At 33.6% G+C, this 16,000-nt stretch overlaps 1 protein-coding gene and 1 long non-coding RNA gene across 12 annotated transcripts in view; one reads left to right on the top strand and one right to left on the bottom strand.

Annotated features, from left to right (window-relative positions):
- The window catches only part of Lar (tyrosine-protein phosphatase Lar), a 506,717-nt gene that overhangs the window by 268,156 nt on the left and 222,561 nt on the right, over positions 1-16,000 (bottom strand). For all 10 annotated transcript variants that reach the window (XM_015317927.2, XM_089174791.1, XM_089174795.1 and 7 more), the window contains one exon: positions 10,305-10,443. In XM_015317927.2, coding sequence (XP_015173413.1) covers positions 10,305-10,365 — 61 coding nt within the window. In that variant the 5' untranslated portion in view covers positions 10,366-10,443. The remainder of the gene's footprint in view (positions 1-10,304; positions 10,444-16,000) is intronic.
- Positions 10,450-16,000, top strand: part of LOC149031799 (uncharacterized) — a 67,815-nt gene continuing 62,264 nt past the window's right edge. For both annotated transcript variants that reach the window (XR_016177341.1, XR_016177342.1), the window contains exon 1: positions 10,450-15,560. This is a non-coding gene — a long non-coding RNA (uncharacterized LOC149031799). The remainder of the gene's footprint in view (positions 15,561-16,000) is intronic.

Here is a 16,000-nt window from a genome sequence, read left to right as displayed (position 1 = left end):
GAACCACCCCCGTGTCAGCCGAAGGCACCGATCCATCATAAATTTAATATTCGAAATTTCAAGAATATCCTCCCCCCGCGCACCACTTTAAAAGACCATTCCTTCCCTTTCCCTACCTCTACCCGGTTATATAAATCTGTTCGATAATGTACTGCAAGATGCAGTTACCGAAGGCTGAAAGTCGCATTAGCTTCGCTCGAGTAAGAGTCACCCCGATCGTTTCGAAATGAACGAAGAAAAGGAAAAAAGAAGAAGAAGAAAAAAAAAGAAAAGGAAAGAGAGAGAGAGAGAGAGAGAGAGAGAGAGGGAAGAAAAAACTAAGTTCGAAACGATCGAACGCGAGTCGATTCATAAATCACTAGACGATAGGTATTTCGTTCTCTATAGGGAATTCGTCCTGATTTTGTTAAGCTCTTTCTCTTTCTTTATTTCGTTTATTTTTTTTTTATTTTTCTTTTTTTTTTCGTTCTGTTCCTTTACATTCTTTCGCGTATCTCAACGTTTTAAATGGATTAACAATTTATTTCTCGTTGACGTTTATTATCCTTTGATTAGAGTCTCGAATGCAACGAAATGCAAAAAACCAAAAGTATTTGGGTATATGTGTATATATATAATAGTATTGCTAACCCAATTGTTACTCAAACTTTATGAACAAAACGTTCACGAGCTCTTTACTTCATTCTCTTTCTCTTCTCGGCGTATATTATTATTATTAACGGAATCGGATGTCAAATTTTAATGAATTTTCTAAGTACTAAAGTAATGAAGTTTACAATCGCGTCGAAGGTATTTCACCGATAAGAATGTTTCGACTTGAATGACCTCGTTTTATGATATTCATGGAAATAATTAACATCGTTTGTTCGATAAAAAGCTTACACATTGTGCTACTATATGTATGTATAATTATCAAGCGGATAACTTTGATAATTAATTATAATCCGAAAGCGAGCGAAATGATCTTTCTTCGTATAATGAAATTTATTTTTTTTTTCGATGCGTTCTACCACGCGATGACGTAAATCTCATGTTTTATTTTTTTTTTCTTAATACTAAAAATTAAATAAGGAATTCAATAGAGATAAAAGAATGCAAAAGTTACTTTAGGGTGTACATTACCTCTTACCTATTTTCTTTTTTATCTCACTTTCTTTATATCCTTAGTTCGTAATTTTAAAAATTCATCTCGAAAAATTATATCCTCGTAGAAGAAACTCGCATTTGAATCAATCATCGTCGAAACGTTGGCAACGATATAACTAGTTTTATTTACGAGGCCCAGTTGCATGAGAAGAAAATATATTCGAATAGTTCGATCGTGATTGGAACGCTTATTTTATTATAGACGAATGAAAAATCATGCCACCAGCTATGCTATATTCCTTCGCAAGGTTTTTTTAAACTTTTCGGTAGAAAATATATGTAATAATAGTTTAGAATTTTTTTTTCTTTTAAACAAAAGAAGAAAGAAGAAAAGAAGAAGAAAAAAATATAAATCAAACGAACAAAAAAGTATGACGTAGCGTATTATTAAACCTCGTATATAAAGTGTTATGTATATATATAGTAGTCATTTAATACATACAAATATAATACACGCATACTACAAACGTGATACAAAAATTTTTAATACCAATCTACGGAAAAGTTGATTTACGATATTATACGACGAGAAGCATACTTTTTCTTTTTTCTCTTTTTTTCTAAAAGGCGTCCAAGTGTGATGAGATCACGAGGATCGTTAGTTACGGTACACTGTTCCCCTTTTCTATGTATGATGACGAGAGAAAATGAATGCAAACGAAGCCGACGCGCGACTATGTGCTATGGTAAAACGTTAATCGACGAATCTCGTAATTTAAATACGTTCTCTGATCACTCTCGAGAGTATTTCAACGCGCGTATCTACCTACCTACCTACCTATCCACCTACCTACCTATCTACCTACTAACCTAATCGATAAACTTTAAGCTTTCAACTTTTCATACTTGTCTGAAGATAATAATCTTTACTGTACCTGGCAATGATTGATTATTAGACTTAACGTTTAAAATTTCAATTCTAAACGATCATTTCAAATTATACATATCGATTTTTGTTGCCATTTTTTTTTTTTTTTATTAATATTATTCTTATGTTTTATGATCGAATTAAAAAAAAATAAAATAGAAATGCGAAGAATGTATAAATGTGAATTTGAATAAATCATGAATGTGAGTATTATATCCTCTCGTTTTTTTTTTGTTTCTTCCACTTTCTCTCTCTCTTTTTTATTCAACGAACTTATGCGTCAATTAGACGAGGATGGAACGTTGGCGAGTGCATGTCTGATGAGATACCAATTCGAACGTAACACCGAACTGCACTTTGCCTACCTATAAATCGTGAAAAGGGAGTAGGATAGGGAAACAGAGAAACAGAAATAGAGTAAAAGAGATAGAGATAGTAGAGATAGAGAAGGTCAGTGGACACAGCAATGCGTTTACGAATTAGCGACGCGGTCAACGGTATTTCAAAAGTTCAATACCGATCTTTTTCTCAACGTAACACAAGCTACGTTCCAATCCAGAAGCATATCCGAATGTCCATTTCGAAAGAAGCAAAAAAACAGAGAAAAAGAAAAAAATATCCTCTACGCACTTTTCGTTTTCCTTTCTGGCGTCGGCCCTTTTGATACCGAACGATCGAAAAACAAAAAAAGAAAAAAATATCACTTTTTCAAACGATGTCAAAAAAAAAAAAAGAAACAAAAGGAAATGTCGCTCGAGTATTCGCTCTTTTCTTTCGTTTTGGTTTGTTTGTTTGTTTGTTTGTTTGTTTGTTTGTTCGTTTGTTCGGTTTTTTCACAACCCTTTTTACTTCCGTTTCTCATCCTCTACGCGAGTATATGTATGTATATGTCTCTCTTTCTTTCTGTTCTTTTTCATAGCCCTTCATCTTTCTCGCAATATACGTCGAAATCGAATCAATTTCGTTTAACCCCAAACATGTGCTACGTACAAAACACATTGACAACCTTTATATGTATAAACTAAAAGAGTAATACTTCATTTTACAATTGTGTTTAATCGTTTAAACAATAGTTTAGGCATCAGTCAGTTAGTAAAACAGTTATGTGCAAGTCAATAAGATATTATTCTGAAATAACAAAATTTTCGTTATAATAAATAAATAAAAAAATGTATGCTTAAAAATAGTCGACAATTTATAAATTATCAATGAAATTCCGTTAAAAAAAAAGTACCAATCCTATAAATTTATTTCTTCCTTATTTTCTCTTTATCTTTTTCAAATAACTTTAACCTATTTATTGCACACGACCATTGTATATGTGTATGTGTATGTGTGTGTGTAATCCTAAAATTTTGTATTTACAAATGTGAACAAAAAAAGTAAGTAAAAATAAATGCGAAAGAATTTACGTTTTCTCTATCGTAAATGAATGTATACATTGTATGTATGAATGCATGGATGCATGCATGCATGCATGCATGCTTGCTTGCTTGCTTGCTTGCTTGCTTGCTTGCTTCTTTGCTTGCTTGCATGCATGAATGTAGATAGCTACATATATACATATATACTTTCGTAAGAGTTATTACATAGAAAATCGAGAGAGTAGAAGGAAAATCAGTTTAAATCACGGGAGGAGCCTAGGTTCTACCGCCTATCGTGGCTAATCCTAAATCCGAAGGGAAGTTCACGACGGCGGGTATAAACCCGAGAATGTTGCGGTTGAGCCACGCTGCTCCTCTCACCTCGAATCCCTCCAAAAGTCTCCCCCTCACCCTCCATACACACACTTAAAGGAACACATCGGTATCCTTTTCTGTTTTATATTTTACAGAGAGAAAGAAAGAGACATAAATATACCCCCACAAGAAAAAAAGAAAGAAAAGAGTATTGCAATTAAAATGCAAAAAAAAAAAGAAAACTACATTAATATGAAAAAAAAAAATTAAGAAACTGAGAGACAAAGAGGGTTAGAAAAAATGAGAGGTTAAAAAAAAAAAAAAGGAAGAATAAAAGGATGAATGAATGATATTTATTTAACTTACTAAGCTATGATTGCTTATTTAAATATCCTATTTATTTATATTTAATATATAATATAATACTTAACTGTTAATATTTAATTAATACTATCTATGTTAATTTAATCTTTTAGTATTATATACTATTAATTATACCTATCTAATCAAATCCGATTATATAGTAAATATTTATAAAATTATATTGAGAATATGTTTCACCGACACTAATTTGAACTGGCAAATTCCGTCATAATTTTGTATTATACATTTTTTTTATTAACTTTTTATATTTAAAATAAAATATTTTATTAACAATAAATTTAAACAATTCATTACGTTGCACATATTTGCATTTTTGTAAAACACAGTCTTTCGAATACTTTTCATTCATCTAAATTGTAGAGAAAGAGAAAGATAAAAGATAAGAGATAGAAAATAAATAACGACAGTGTGTGAAAGAGAAAATAAAAAAGAAAAACAAGGGGTAGGTAGAAGGAGGATGAAAAGAGAGAAAAAAAAGAAGAGAGGAGAGTCTAGACCAACTCATCTCGACGACACGCGTTCGATACCATAAAAGCCTCGCCGATTGCATAGGAAGAAAAGGGGAAAAGGGGTGGGAAAGGGTAAGTTGAGGATCCCGAAGAGATGCCGAAGGAAAGGAAAAAGAAGAGAAATAGGAAAAGGGGCTCGTCCCTATCGCTAGGATCGCAAAGCGAAAGCTCCCATAAAACTGCTCCACTAACTTTTCTATTTTATCGTCGGACCATCCTGCGAGCAACTTCGACGTGACTGCATACGTAAGGGTTGCTACTATACGATTATCTCCGCGATCTTTCCCTTTCCTTAACAACTTCAACCCCCCCCCACTCTTTCATCCCATTCCATGCTCCTCTACTTCACATACCACCCTATCTTTTTCTCTCTCTCTCTTTCTCTGTCTTTCTTTTTTTACTCTTGTGAGCACACGTATGAGTGATCTGTAGATATGTTCTATTGTATTATAGGATCTTTTCTTTAAATTCTTTCATAGACGATTACGCGAGTGTACCTGCCAAATTTAAAGATGAAATTTTTTTCTAATCAATTTGTACTTCATGGGATTCGTATATTTTAATCAATATTTAAAATAAATATTTAAGACCACGAATAGAGGGGTCGCGCTCAGGGATGGGAACACTGGCGAGATTTGGTATTTGCGGCAATGAACTTTCGAGTTGCTAATGCCAATTAATAATAATAATAATAATAATTTAAGTTTTTGTAGTATAATTCTTATTATTATTTAATGTATGTAAGAGTTGAATATTTTATAATAATTAATAGAAAAATTGTCGATATTTGTAGTAAATGATTAGTTTGTAATAATAAAAAATATAATCTATATGTGATACTGAAAGTTATCTGTAAAAGGGTTGAAGATACAAAATGAGATTTGATACTACGTATGTGATTTACCGAAGCCAGTAACAATTTAAAAAGAGAACTGTAAAAAAAAAAAAAGTAACGATCGATAAAGTTTAAACAATACAAGATTATTAATTAAGTTTGTAACAACAATCCAATTTGATTGTCATGTTTCACGAGTCTTGATATCAGGTGAATACTAGAAAGAAAGAAAGAAAGACAAGAAAGGAAAAGGAAAAGAGAAAGAGAAAGAAAGAGAAAGAGACGTCTGTCTAGGAACCTTTCTACGAAAGCTAAAAAAGAAGAGAGAGAAATAAATATAGAAAAAGACAGAGAAAGAGAGAAAGCCTCCGAGGAAATCTTCGCAGTCGACCTCAACTGCTTCTCTTCTCCTCGAGGCAGACAGGGCGGACAGAACGGATCCGCATTAACTATGGATTCCATCCTCACACTCTCATTTTCTTTCTCTGCTATTTTCTTTTTTTTTTATCTTGCGGTCTCCTTTCCTTCTTCTCCCTCCTCCTCTTCTTCTTCTTCTTCTTCGTCTTCTTCTATTCCATTTCCACAGTAGTAACATAAAGCTGCCACTTTTTATTCTGTCTCCTAGCCCGATGCCAATTTTCAATGAGACTTTACCGATCGATTCGACTTGTAGAACGCGTATGAATTAAAAGAAAAAAAAAAAAAAAAGAAAAAAAACACGAAGAGTTAGAGGAGTGGGTGGGGGTGATATATGGAATGAGAAAAAACGCATCGTCAACGCGGGATTTCCCTCGTGTCCGTGACATTTTTTTTCTCTCTCTCTCTCTCTTTCTCTGAGGTACACTTAAATAGACACAAAATTGTGAAAAAAGCAAACCTATTGAATTCGAATAAGTAACTATGACGAGAGAAAAATCATTCGTTCTACTACACCAATCGAATCTAACGTTCATCATTTTCCAACGAATGGGAAGCCTTCGAAAAAGCTTTTTATTTTTTGTATTTTTTATTTAACCAAAGCTCCCCTTTTTTTCTTTCTCTCTCTAATAAAGAGAGAGAAAGAAAAAATGAATAAGGAAGAAGAAGATAAAGATAATGTGCGAACCATGTCAAAGGATTTTCATTTGACGAGGAAGGAAGTTACAAAAAAAAAGGGGGCCCACAAATTGATATAGAAATCTTTTATAAAAAAAAAAAGTGAGTCGCGCTACCGACGCTTGAATTTTTTTCCACCGTCAGTTTTACTATCATCGTATCGCACATATCCTCCTTCCTCCTACCCCTTTACCGATATTATATCATACAACTCTTAACCCTCTCACTCATACCCTTTTGGGGTAGTATATGTAGCTTTTGGACAAAAGGAAGATTCGAGAATAATTCCATTTGCTGTTTGAATCTTTTAAAGTGAATCTCGATGTATCCGTTTTTATTTTCTTTTTTTCATCTCCTGAGTTTTGTTCTATCTATTTATACGAAACTTAATTGAGAAAACTCGATGGTGGTGTTCGACATTTTTAAGTGTTTTCTTTTTTTTTTTTTGAGGGGTAAAAAATAAAGTAATAAATAAAAAAATAAATAAATAAGTAAGGGAAGAAAAAATAAAAAACAAAGTAATAAAGAAAGAGAAAGGTGATGAAAATCTTTTCGTTTTCTTCTTCATTTAATATTATTTTTAGTTTGCTAATCTTCTAGACGGTCTCACGCGAGAAACGTGAGGTTTCCCTAGACGACTGTTTTACTTTCGACAGGGCTTCAAATTATATACCTAAGTGTATACGTGTATATATTGTAGATATACAGATAGATAGATGTGTGTATATATATATATGTTACCTTGAAGTTGAATTCTTAAAGAGGAACGAACGCTCGTTTTACTCCTTCCCTCGTTTACTCTCTCGCTAACTTTTTCTTCTTTTTCTTTTTTTTCTTTTCTACCTAAACCTTTTGCACTCCAACTAATTTGTTAATCTACCATCAACTTCGTGACATTTTTACGGTATCACGGATAAATATTACAAAGCTTACAAATCCCTGAAATTTATTAACATTTATTATAAATACTTTTTTTAATGAAAAAATAAAAGAAGAAGAAGAAAAAAACTTATTAATTAATTAAATCTAATAATATGAAAAATTATTTCTACACGTAAATAATCAAATCTATGCTCTTTAAAATCAATTTAAATTAAACGGGAAGAAAATTACTTTAAAAAATATTCTATATTTGTTGACCTTTGCGCGAAAGATCTATACAAATTCACAATGAATACGGCCTTGAATGCTATTACTAATTATTATACAATTAATACATTATTATTAGCTGTCGTCACCCATAGCGGCACACCCGTGGAGTGCAAAGGGTTAACCACGAGCTTTAGATATTCATATCTTTTATAATATAGTTTCAATCGAATATCCGAGAGAAAGAGAAAGAGAAAGAGAGAGAGTGGTAGAGCTTTATGAAAATGCAAAATCCGTGTTAAAAGCATCGTCGATTAATATATATATATATATAGATTCTCTTTCAAATATTATTATTACTGACTATAGGTAATCATTTCTAACAATCTAATTAATCTTTATTAATTACAATGGACTATATTTTCCCTTCTTCCTATAATACAATATCCTATGCATAATATACACAAAATATATACATATAGATATATCTATACATCATATAATATATTTCCTAACAATAGAAATAAATTAGCGGATCAAAATTTAATTCCATACCGAACGTATCAATAATAATACGTTCACGTGGAACGTGAAATACTGAATCTAGGCTTACATATATATATATATATATATATATATATATATATATATATATATATATAGATTGACGAGCTAAGACGAGATAGAAAATCCAATGGATCAAACAAATGATCCCAACCTTCCTTCACCTCCTTCTCTTCATCATCCTCCTCCTTCCTACAAATTCTGATTCGTCGAAGAGATCGGCTTTACTCGCGTAATGTGCTAGGCACACGAAATCGTTGTTGCTGTTCGCGACGAACACCAATCGAAATCCGGTTTTGGTGGGCTTTCCGACAATCGAATTAGGATTAGGACGCGACGTAATTAATTGACCGAAATGCAGGGGGATGTATCATCGTCATTACGGGACTGGGCGTAAAGCTCCGCTGGATTAGCCAACTGCCGCGACAGATTAGCGCTTAATGATCGCAACCCAAACTGATTCCAAGTTCCAAATTTCTCTCTTCCACTCTCTGTCTTGCTTTAATTCGAGAAATGATGATCATTTTTTCATTTGTTTTCCTTTTTTTTTTATTTATTTATTTTAACTCGTTCTTAACAGATTTATTTGTAAAAAATATAACGGAGTTGATATGTAAGTTAATAATTAATTTGCAACGTTAATTCGTATGTGTGTTTAGATGTATTATTGTTTAATTTTCTACAATTAATATTTATGAATTATATTTCTTATTGTGATGATAAAGTTTTGAAAAATTTATATATAGATTGGTTTTATATTATGAATTAGGATAAATTTTTAATTTGCAACAATTAATCGTATCAGAACTTTCGTTCGATCAGTGAATATTTTTTGATAGCGAATAAAATGTGAACATTAAAAATCTGTTTAATAGTAACAAGAAAAAATACTATGATATAGTAATGCATTAATGCAGTACAATGTACCCAACATAGTGACAAATAAATTACTTACATTATACAGATAATTATCAACCAAATCTCTTTTTGATTTATTTATTTAAAAAAAGAGATAAAATGAAAGTAAAGTAAGGAGACCCAAGCCTAATTAGCGTGTTGCCTCGTTTCGTCGTTAGCGTCTTATGTTATGGTTGTACAGTCTCTTCTCGTTCTTAAAGTTCATAAAGCCTTAGGCGCGTTCGTTCATGGGTTTTCCCATTGGACGAGCAAACTCATTTTCAACGAGTTTTCATATGGAATCACACACAATCATCTTCCTTTATGTTCTTTTTTTTTTTGGAATATCTTCGTTTCGGCATGAGGATTTTTTTTTTTCGTTCGTGCGTAAAACGTTAACGGAGACATCAGGATTCGTCGAATGAACAAACACGATTCTTTCACGAATATATTTTTTTTCTTCCATTCGAGTAATCGTCGAATGAACAAAACGCGGACCACTGCTCGGTACGTTTGGAAAAAAAAAGAAAAGAAATAAAATATCCCGAAAATTCCGTATCAGTATTGTCGAATACGATGCGCGATACTAACACACACACCACGCTCTTCGTTTAACCAATTGATTTACGAATTTGTCCTTTTCCACGTGCATCAACGAGGAATCGAATTCTTTTTTTTTTTTCTTTTTTACAGTCCTTTTTTTAACTTTGCTCTTTTTCTTTTTTCGAATTCCTTTCCTTTTTTCACGCTCGAAATACATATATTCGCGCGCGTGTATTAGAAAAAAGAAAAAGAAAAGAAAAAAGCATGAAAATCAAATGAAAATGAAAGCTATCAAAAATCGTATAACGATTTCGTATCTTACGACTAACATGCAAAAACGCAATTAAAAAAAAAAAAAGAGAAATATATAATTAAATAATTTATCGTTAAATAAGTTCGACTCTTCTCGACAAAACTCGCGACACCAGTGTGGTTTGGTGTTGTTGTTGTTGTTGTTGTAGTCCATGATAATGTTCTCACAATGTCTATCACATTCAGAGTTTTTTTTTTGTTCATAAAATCAGTTCAAAAATCATTGTCAATTAGAATATAAATCGTCCACATATCATCAAGTCCGTATAAATGTTCATTTGTGTGTGTGTGTCTATTACTCACGCGTGTATTATGGTCGCGTGCCCGGAGAAGAGTCTTTTCTATAAACGTAGTTTAATATTTTTCTCTGGTCGATTACTCACCACCATTCTGCGCGATAATCGGGTCGATTGCCACCAACAGAACGAGGAAGATAGGAGTCATATTGACAACCCTCTTTCTCGTCTTTCCTCGGTCACCCGTGATCACTGCACACTTAATAACACCGTCCCAGCGTGGCACCTATGAAAAAAAACAAATCACCCTCGTCATTTAACATACCACCATTTATTCTTCTTTTCTTTTCTTTTTCACTTTTTGGCTCCTAGTTTCACAAATAGAAAAGGACCCAACGACGAAATACAATATACGTAATATGTAGTAATAGTAGTAGAAGAAGAATAAGATGATTATGATGATGATGATGACGATGATGTATCAGCAACGATGAATACGATTCCTGATCTTCCACGTTGCACTAAAAATCTCTCAACGTTGAAAACAAAGTGAGAGATAATCGATGAACAAAACTTATATATTATCGAGCACTTATTTATTATTCATCCTTCAGTCTAATTAGATCGATTATGTTCGTACTTCGTTAGAAAGTAAAGGAAATATCCCAAAATATTTACTTGACAAAATTATCAGGGATTTTATTGTTTTTCACAATTGATACGCGAGTTGTTCGTAAAAAAATACTTGTGTGTGTGTGTGTTTTTTTTCTTGTAACTCGCAAAGACTAAAAACGACACGATAGAAAAAGAGGGGTAGGGGGTGAAGGAATAGGGGAGTTAGAGAAAATCGGAGACGCGCGGTTATTCGAGAACGCGCATCGTCGAAAGAACGAAATATATATATATGTATATATACACGTATATATTTCTTTGTATATATATATATATATACGGTACGAGCGAGTGTGTGTATATATATATATGTACGTATAATGTAAATACGTTGGCTTTGAAAGGAAAACGCCTTCGTAACTCGACTATGTCGAAAGGAATGCCACGAATGTTGTTCCTTCGAGTTTCAAGTCCCCCCACTATCCTTTTTCGTCCTTCTTGCACTTCTTCTTCCTTTTTTCGCGTAGTAGTACCTAACGTTAGAACGTTCCTTGATCGCGTTCTCCAACAGGAACCGATAGCTCGATTTTTCCCCGAATTTATTTACATCCTTTCTACGTTCCTCCCCTTTTTCCTTCCACTTCTTCTTTTCTTCTCTTCTTCTCTCCTCTTCTTCTCTCCTCTTCTTCTTCTTCTTTCCGTATGCATCGACGAAGAATCGACGATTCTCGTCTGGATAACGTCGACAATCGATTTCAAAAAGCTTTTTCGAAAGAAAACGAAAAATATTCTTGACTCAGTAACGATACGAATCAACGATTCGAAACTCTCGTCTTATTTTTTTTAGATTCGTCGAATTACTTCGATACAGATCTTTGTAAAGATACTGGAGGGTGGGGGTTAGTCTTAACCCCTTTCGAATTAGAAGAATACTTTTTCTATGTTTTATTATTTTGTTAGTTTGTACAATCGATTTTGTTGCTGTTGAGATACCACACGGTAGGATAAAAAGAAAGAAAAGCAACTTTAACTTTAATCGCACAGAACACTTAATTTCTTTCCTTCTCACTGACACTGGAATTAGAGAAAGATAGAGAGAGAACGAGAGAAAGGGAGAAAAATGACGAACGAAGGTAAGACGCTTCAGAGAAGAAACGAAAACGTTCTTAGATCATCGTTGTTCCCACCTTACGATATTACGTTATTTTTTTTTTCTTTTTTTTTTTTTTTTTTTTTTTAAGCTAACTCAGCAAAGTCTTATCATCCTTGCCAACCTTGGCGAGAACTTTTCCTACAGCAAACGATTATCTCGAGACTACTACTTTCTTTCTGTGATTCCACGACCATCCCATATTTTTCACTCTCGCTGTACGGCCGACTATTACCGGCAGAAAATGTCCTTTTCCTTTTTCTTAATCGTCGGAGAAGAATGATTTTGGACGAACGAACCTAGGGTTAGCTTCTTCTTCTTCTTCTTCTTTCACCTCCTTCTACCTTTTTTTCCCTTCTTTCCCTTTCTCTTTCTCTACCTGTTCTTCCTTCTTCTTCAGTTCCTCCTGTTTCACCAAGTTCTTCTCTTCCTCCTCCACCACCACCACCACCACCACCACCACCACCGTCTTCTCCTCCTCTTCCTCTTCTTCTTCTTCCTCCTTTCCTCGTTACCTCAGACCCGCCGAGCATCGGATTAGACCGCGAAATTTCTCAAATTCTCACTCGTGCGTTTTAAACGATTTATAATCGTCGTAAGGGTTATAATAATACGTTGATTATTATTATTATTATTGTCTTTCCTAACATTTTTTTCTAACACTTTTATCCAATTTTTCATTATTCCTTTCTTTTTATTTATATTATCTTCTTTATTATCTTTATTGTTCTAATTTCTGTTTTTTTTTTATTTTTCCTTTTTTCTTTCATTCCACTCAACTACTATTTCTTTATTCCACACTAGAGTAACGTCTTATGATAACAACTTTAAAGCTATCTTTTAAGTCTTCCCACGGAAACCCTTTAGAAAATTCCTATTTGCATCTGTTTATTATATCGTTATTATTATTGTTATTGTTGTTGTTATTATTATTATTATTATTATTATTCAAGTAGTCTGGTGTTCGAAAGAAATTAATTAAAATGAGAAGAGAAATTTTCTTGTGTAGGATGATTCCAATTGAAAAATACCATAGATATGATGGAAAATAGAAGAAGAAGAAGAAATGTGCTCCTTGATATCTCGAATTCAAAAGATTTTCTTGTTTTTTTCTCGTAGCTTTTATCCTGATTGAAAGCTTTTTATAAAACAAAACTTATTTTTCGTACACTCGCGAATAAACTCGTTAGCGATAAAACGAGGAAACGAGCAATAATAAAGTAAAAAAAAGAATATAAGAACACACGTACACAAACGACGTACACACACATATATATATATACATATATATGTATATATATTATACATCAATTATCTTTAAATTAATCTCGACACGTCCGGTTTGACCATTTCTCTTTGTCTTTCTACTGTACTTTTTATTTTTATCTTTCTCTCTTTCTTTTAATTTTTTATTTTTGTCCTTTTCCTATTGGAAAATTCTGCACCAGGAGAAGTCCTGAATCCCTCTGTGACATCTTCCTTCCAATTTTTTCATTATACTAAATCGGTCAATTCAATACGTCTATTTTATATCATTTTATCTTATCTATTATTTTTCTCACATGTCAACGTTATCGTAGAATTCTAAACGATAGGAAAGAATTTAATCCTATTCGAACGACGACGACGACAACGACGAGTGATTCCTATAACAACGTTCACGAACTCTCTCATTTCTGCGACAGTCGGTGTATAATAAAGCTTTATAAAGCACCACCAGGCAGAATAAGAGGAGGAGGCCACGACGAACTCGTCGAACCTTTGACCTCTCTTCTCTTTCGTCGAACTTTCACGACGATCTTTTTCTCCTCTCTTCAACTTTTTTCTTTTTTTTTCTTTTTTGTCTTCTTTTTAATTGAAAACAAAGCCTTTCGTTAACGAATTCGATCGATTAATTGAAATATCATTCGATATATTTTTTGTCTTCAGTTTTTTATCGTCGTTTTAACACGATAATAAAAAAATCATTTTTTATCAGAGTGACAGATGAAATTTTGTTTCAAGCAAGAAATATGTTTGTTTTTTTTTTTTCATATAATAGAGAAATCAGAAAGAGAGAGTGTTAAAAGAATGATCAAATTTTCAAAACAAATTTCTAGCATGTGAGAAGAATATTTTGTCAAACAATATACACGTAATAAACGCGATTAAAAAATTTCCCGGCGAGTATGTTAAGACCGCGTTGAGAGGGTAGTTTTCTGAACGCGCGCTGCGGCCTGACTGACTCACCCCCATACCCCTCGACTGCACCCCCTCCGCGCTTACCGGAAGGCTCATGCGCGTGCGCACGACCCCGACGACTTCGCGATCATCCCCTCACGTACGAATTCGCGCCAGGCGAGATTTCATAGCCGATCGAAAGACTTTTCACCGTTTCTTCTTCTTCTTCTTCTTCTTCTTCTTCTACTTCTTCTACTTTTACTTCTTCTTTTTCTACTTTAATTTTTCTCATTAATATTTTTTTCTTTCTTTTTTTCTTCTTCTTCCATCTTTTTTCTCGACCGACCACAACTACCACAACCCCTTTCTCATCGTAAAACTCACTTTTCCTTCACGTAGAGTAATTTTCATCTCGTTTTCAGTCTTTTGTCTCGTTTTCATCGAATATCGCTGCTAGGGTCTTCGAATTTTGAACGTGAGTTGAACGAACGTGACTCGGTTTTCGTGAGTTTCATCTTCGAGTAAGAGGATTTTCGAACAGGGGATGATTTTGGCGAAGAAGAAGAAGAAGTAAGTGATATCAAAGAAGAAGACACGGATAAGAAGGTAGACAAGAAGAAGAAGAAGAAGAAGAAGGAAAAATAAAAAGGGAGGTAAAGGGGAAAAAAAAAGGTAAAAGTAAAACGTTCCGAGCGGGAGGATAGCCAGTTGGAGGATCTGGTAGGGGTCGTTTCGGGCACGCTTTCAAAACGACGCATGCGTCCGGCACGTAAAGGGGATGTCCGGGGTGAGCCGTCGTATTCTGCCCGACGTATCGCAGTTTCTGCCTTGATGTTTGTCCGCGTGGTACTACACTCCCAGGGACGGGCCGCGATGCATTTGTTTTTCTCGCGGTCCTCGACCACGAGGATACTGTTTTTATAATTAATAAACGAAACGTATATATATATACTCACGAGATTATATAAAAACGAATCGAATGCCGTGCAAAAAAAAAAATAACACAATTCTTACAAATATTCGTAAAGTAAATAATAAGTACAATGAAAGAAACAGAGAGAAAGAGAGGAAAAGTGGAAGCTGGAGAGACAAGAACCAAATAAAAAGAAAGAAAGAAAGAGAGGAAGATGTTTATTCTCGTTAGAGCTTTTTTTTTTCCTCAGCTTTTCGTTGTTCTCGTCGTGTCGACAAACTTGGACTTTTCGTCGTCCAACCGCGAAACTCAAAGGGCACCTGGGAGTACGTTAGATGTCTGCGTAGAAACGAAATAGAAAAAGAAAGGTATACAGGGAAAGAAAAGAGAGAGCGAGAGAGAGAGAGAGATAGAAAGAAAAATAAATAAAATAGAAAGAGGACAAGTTTATAAAAAAAAAAAAAAAACAAATATATTTAATAAAAATAAAAAAAAAAATGAAATGACAAAAGAGAGAGAGAGAGAGAGAAAGAGAAACAGACACACGTTGGGACCGTTTTTCTAAGAGGTAAGTGTACGCGGTACATTTTTGTTTTGCAAGTGTGCAAGTGTGTCTTCTATCCACGAATTGTCTCGTCCTGTATCTTCTTTTCTTTCTTCCTTGGCATGCGACGTAAACGATATAGAGTTTGCTATACAGTGCTCGCAAACTCTTCGATGAACGTGAAAGGAACAACCGGGTTTTGATCGTGTTTTTACCACTCACCCCTTTTTCTTCCCTAAACTCTTATCTTCTTTTCTTAGAATATACAGAGTAAAATGTTACTTTACGATTTTTATTACAATCGATACCATTTTCTATCCGCGAATGTTACCATTTGTTTCGAATGATCGAAAAATATATTCATTACAATAACAACACAATTATAAACTCATGAATGAATGATTGAATGAATGAATGAGTGAATGAATAAATAAATCAATAAATAGTTTAACTCACATAGATTA

Source organism: Polistes dominula, unplaced genomic scaffold (assembly GCF_049000335.1).
Source record: "Polistes dominula isolate Pdom_NZ unplaced genomic scaffold, Pdom_raw_medaka contig_16, whole genome shotgun sequence".
Lineage (NCBI taxonomy): Eukaryota > Metazoa > Arthropoda > Insecta > Hymenoptera > Vespidae > Polistes > Polistes dominula.
The sequence above is the reverse complement of the archived record's forward strand: the minus strand, read 5'-3'. Positions and strand labels throughout refer to the sequence as shown.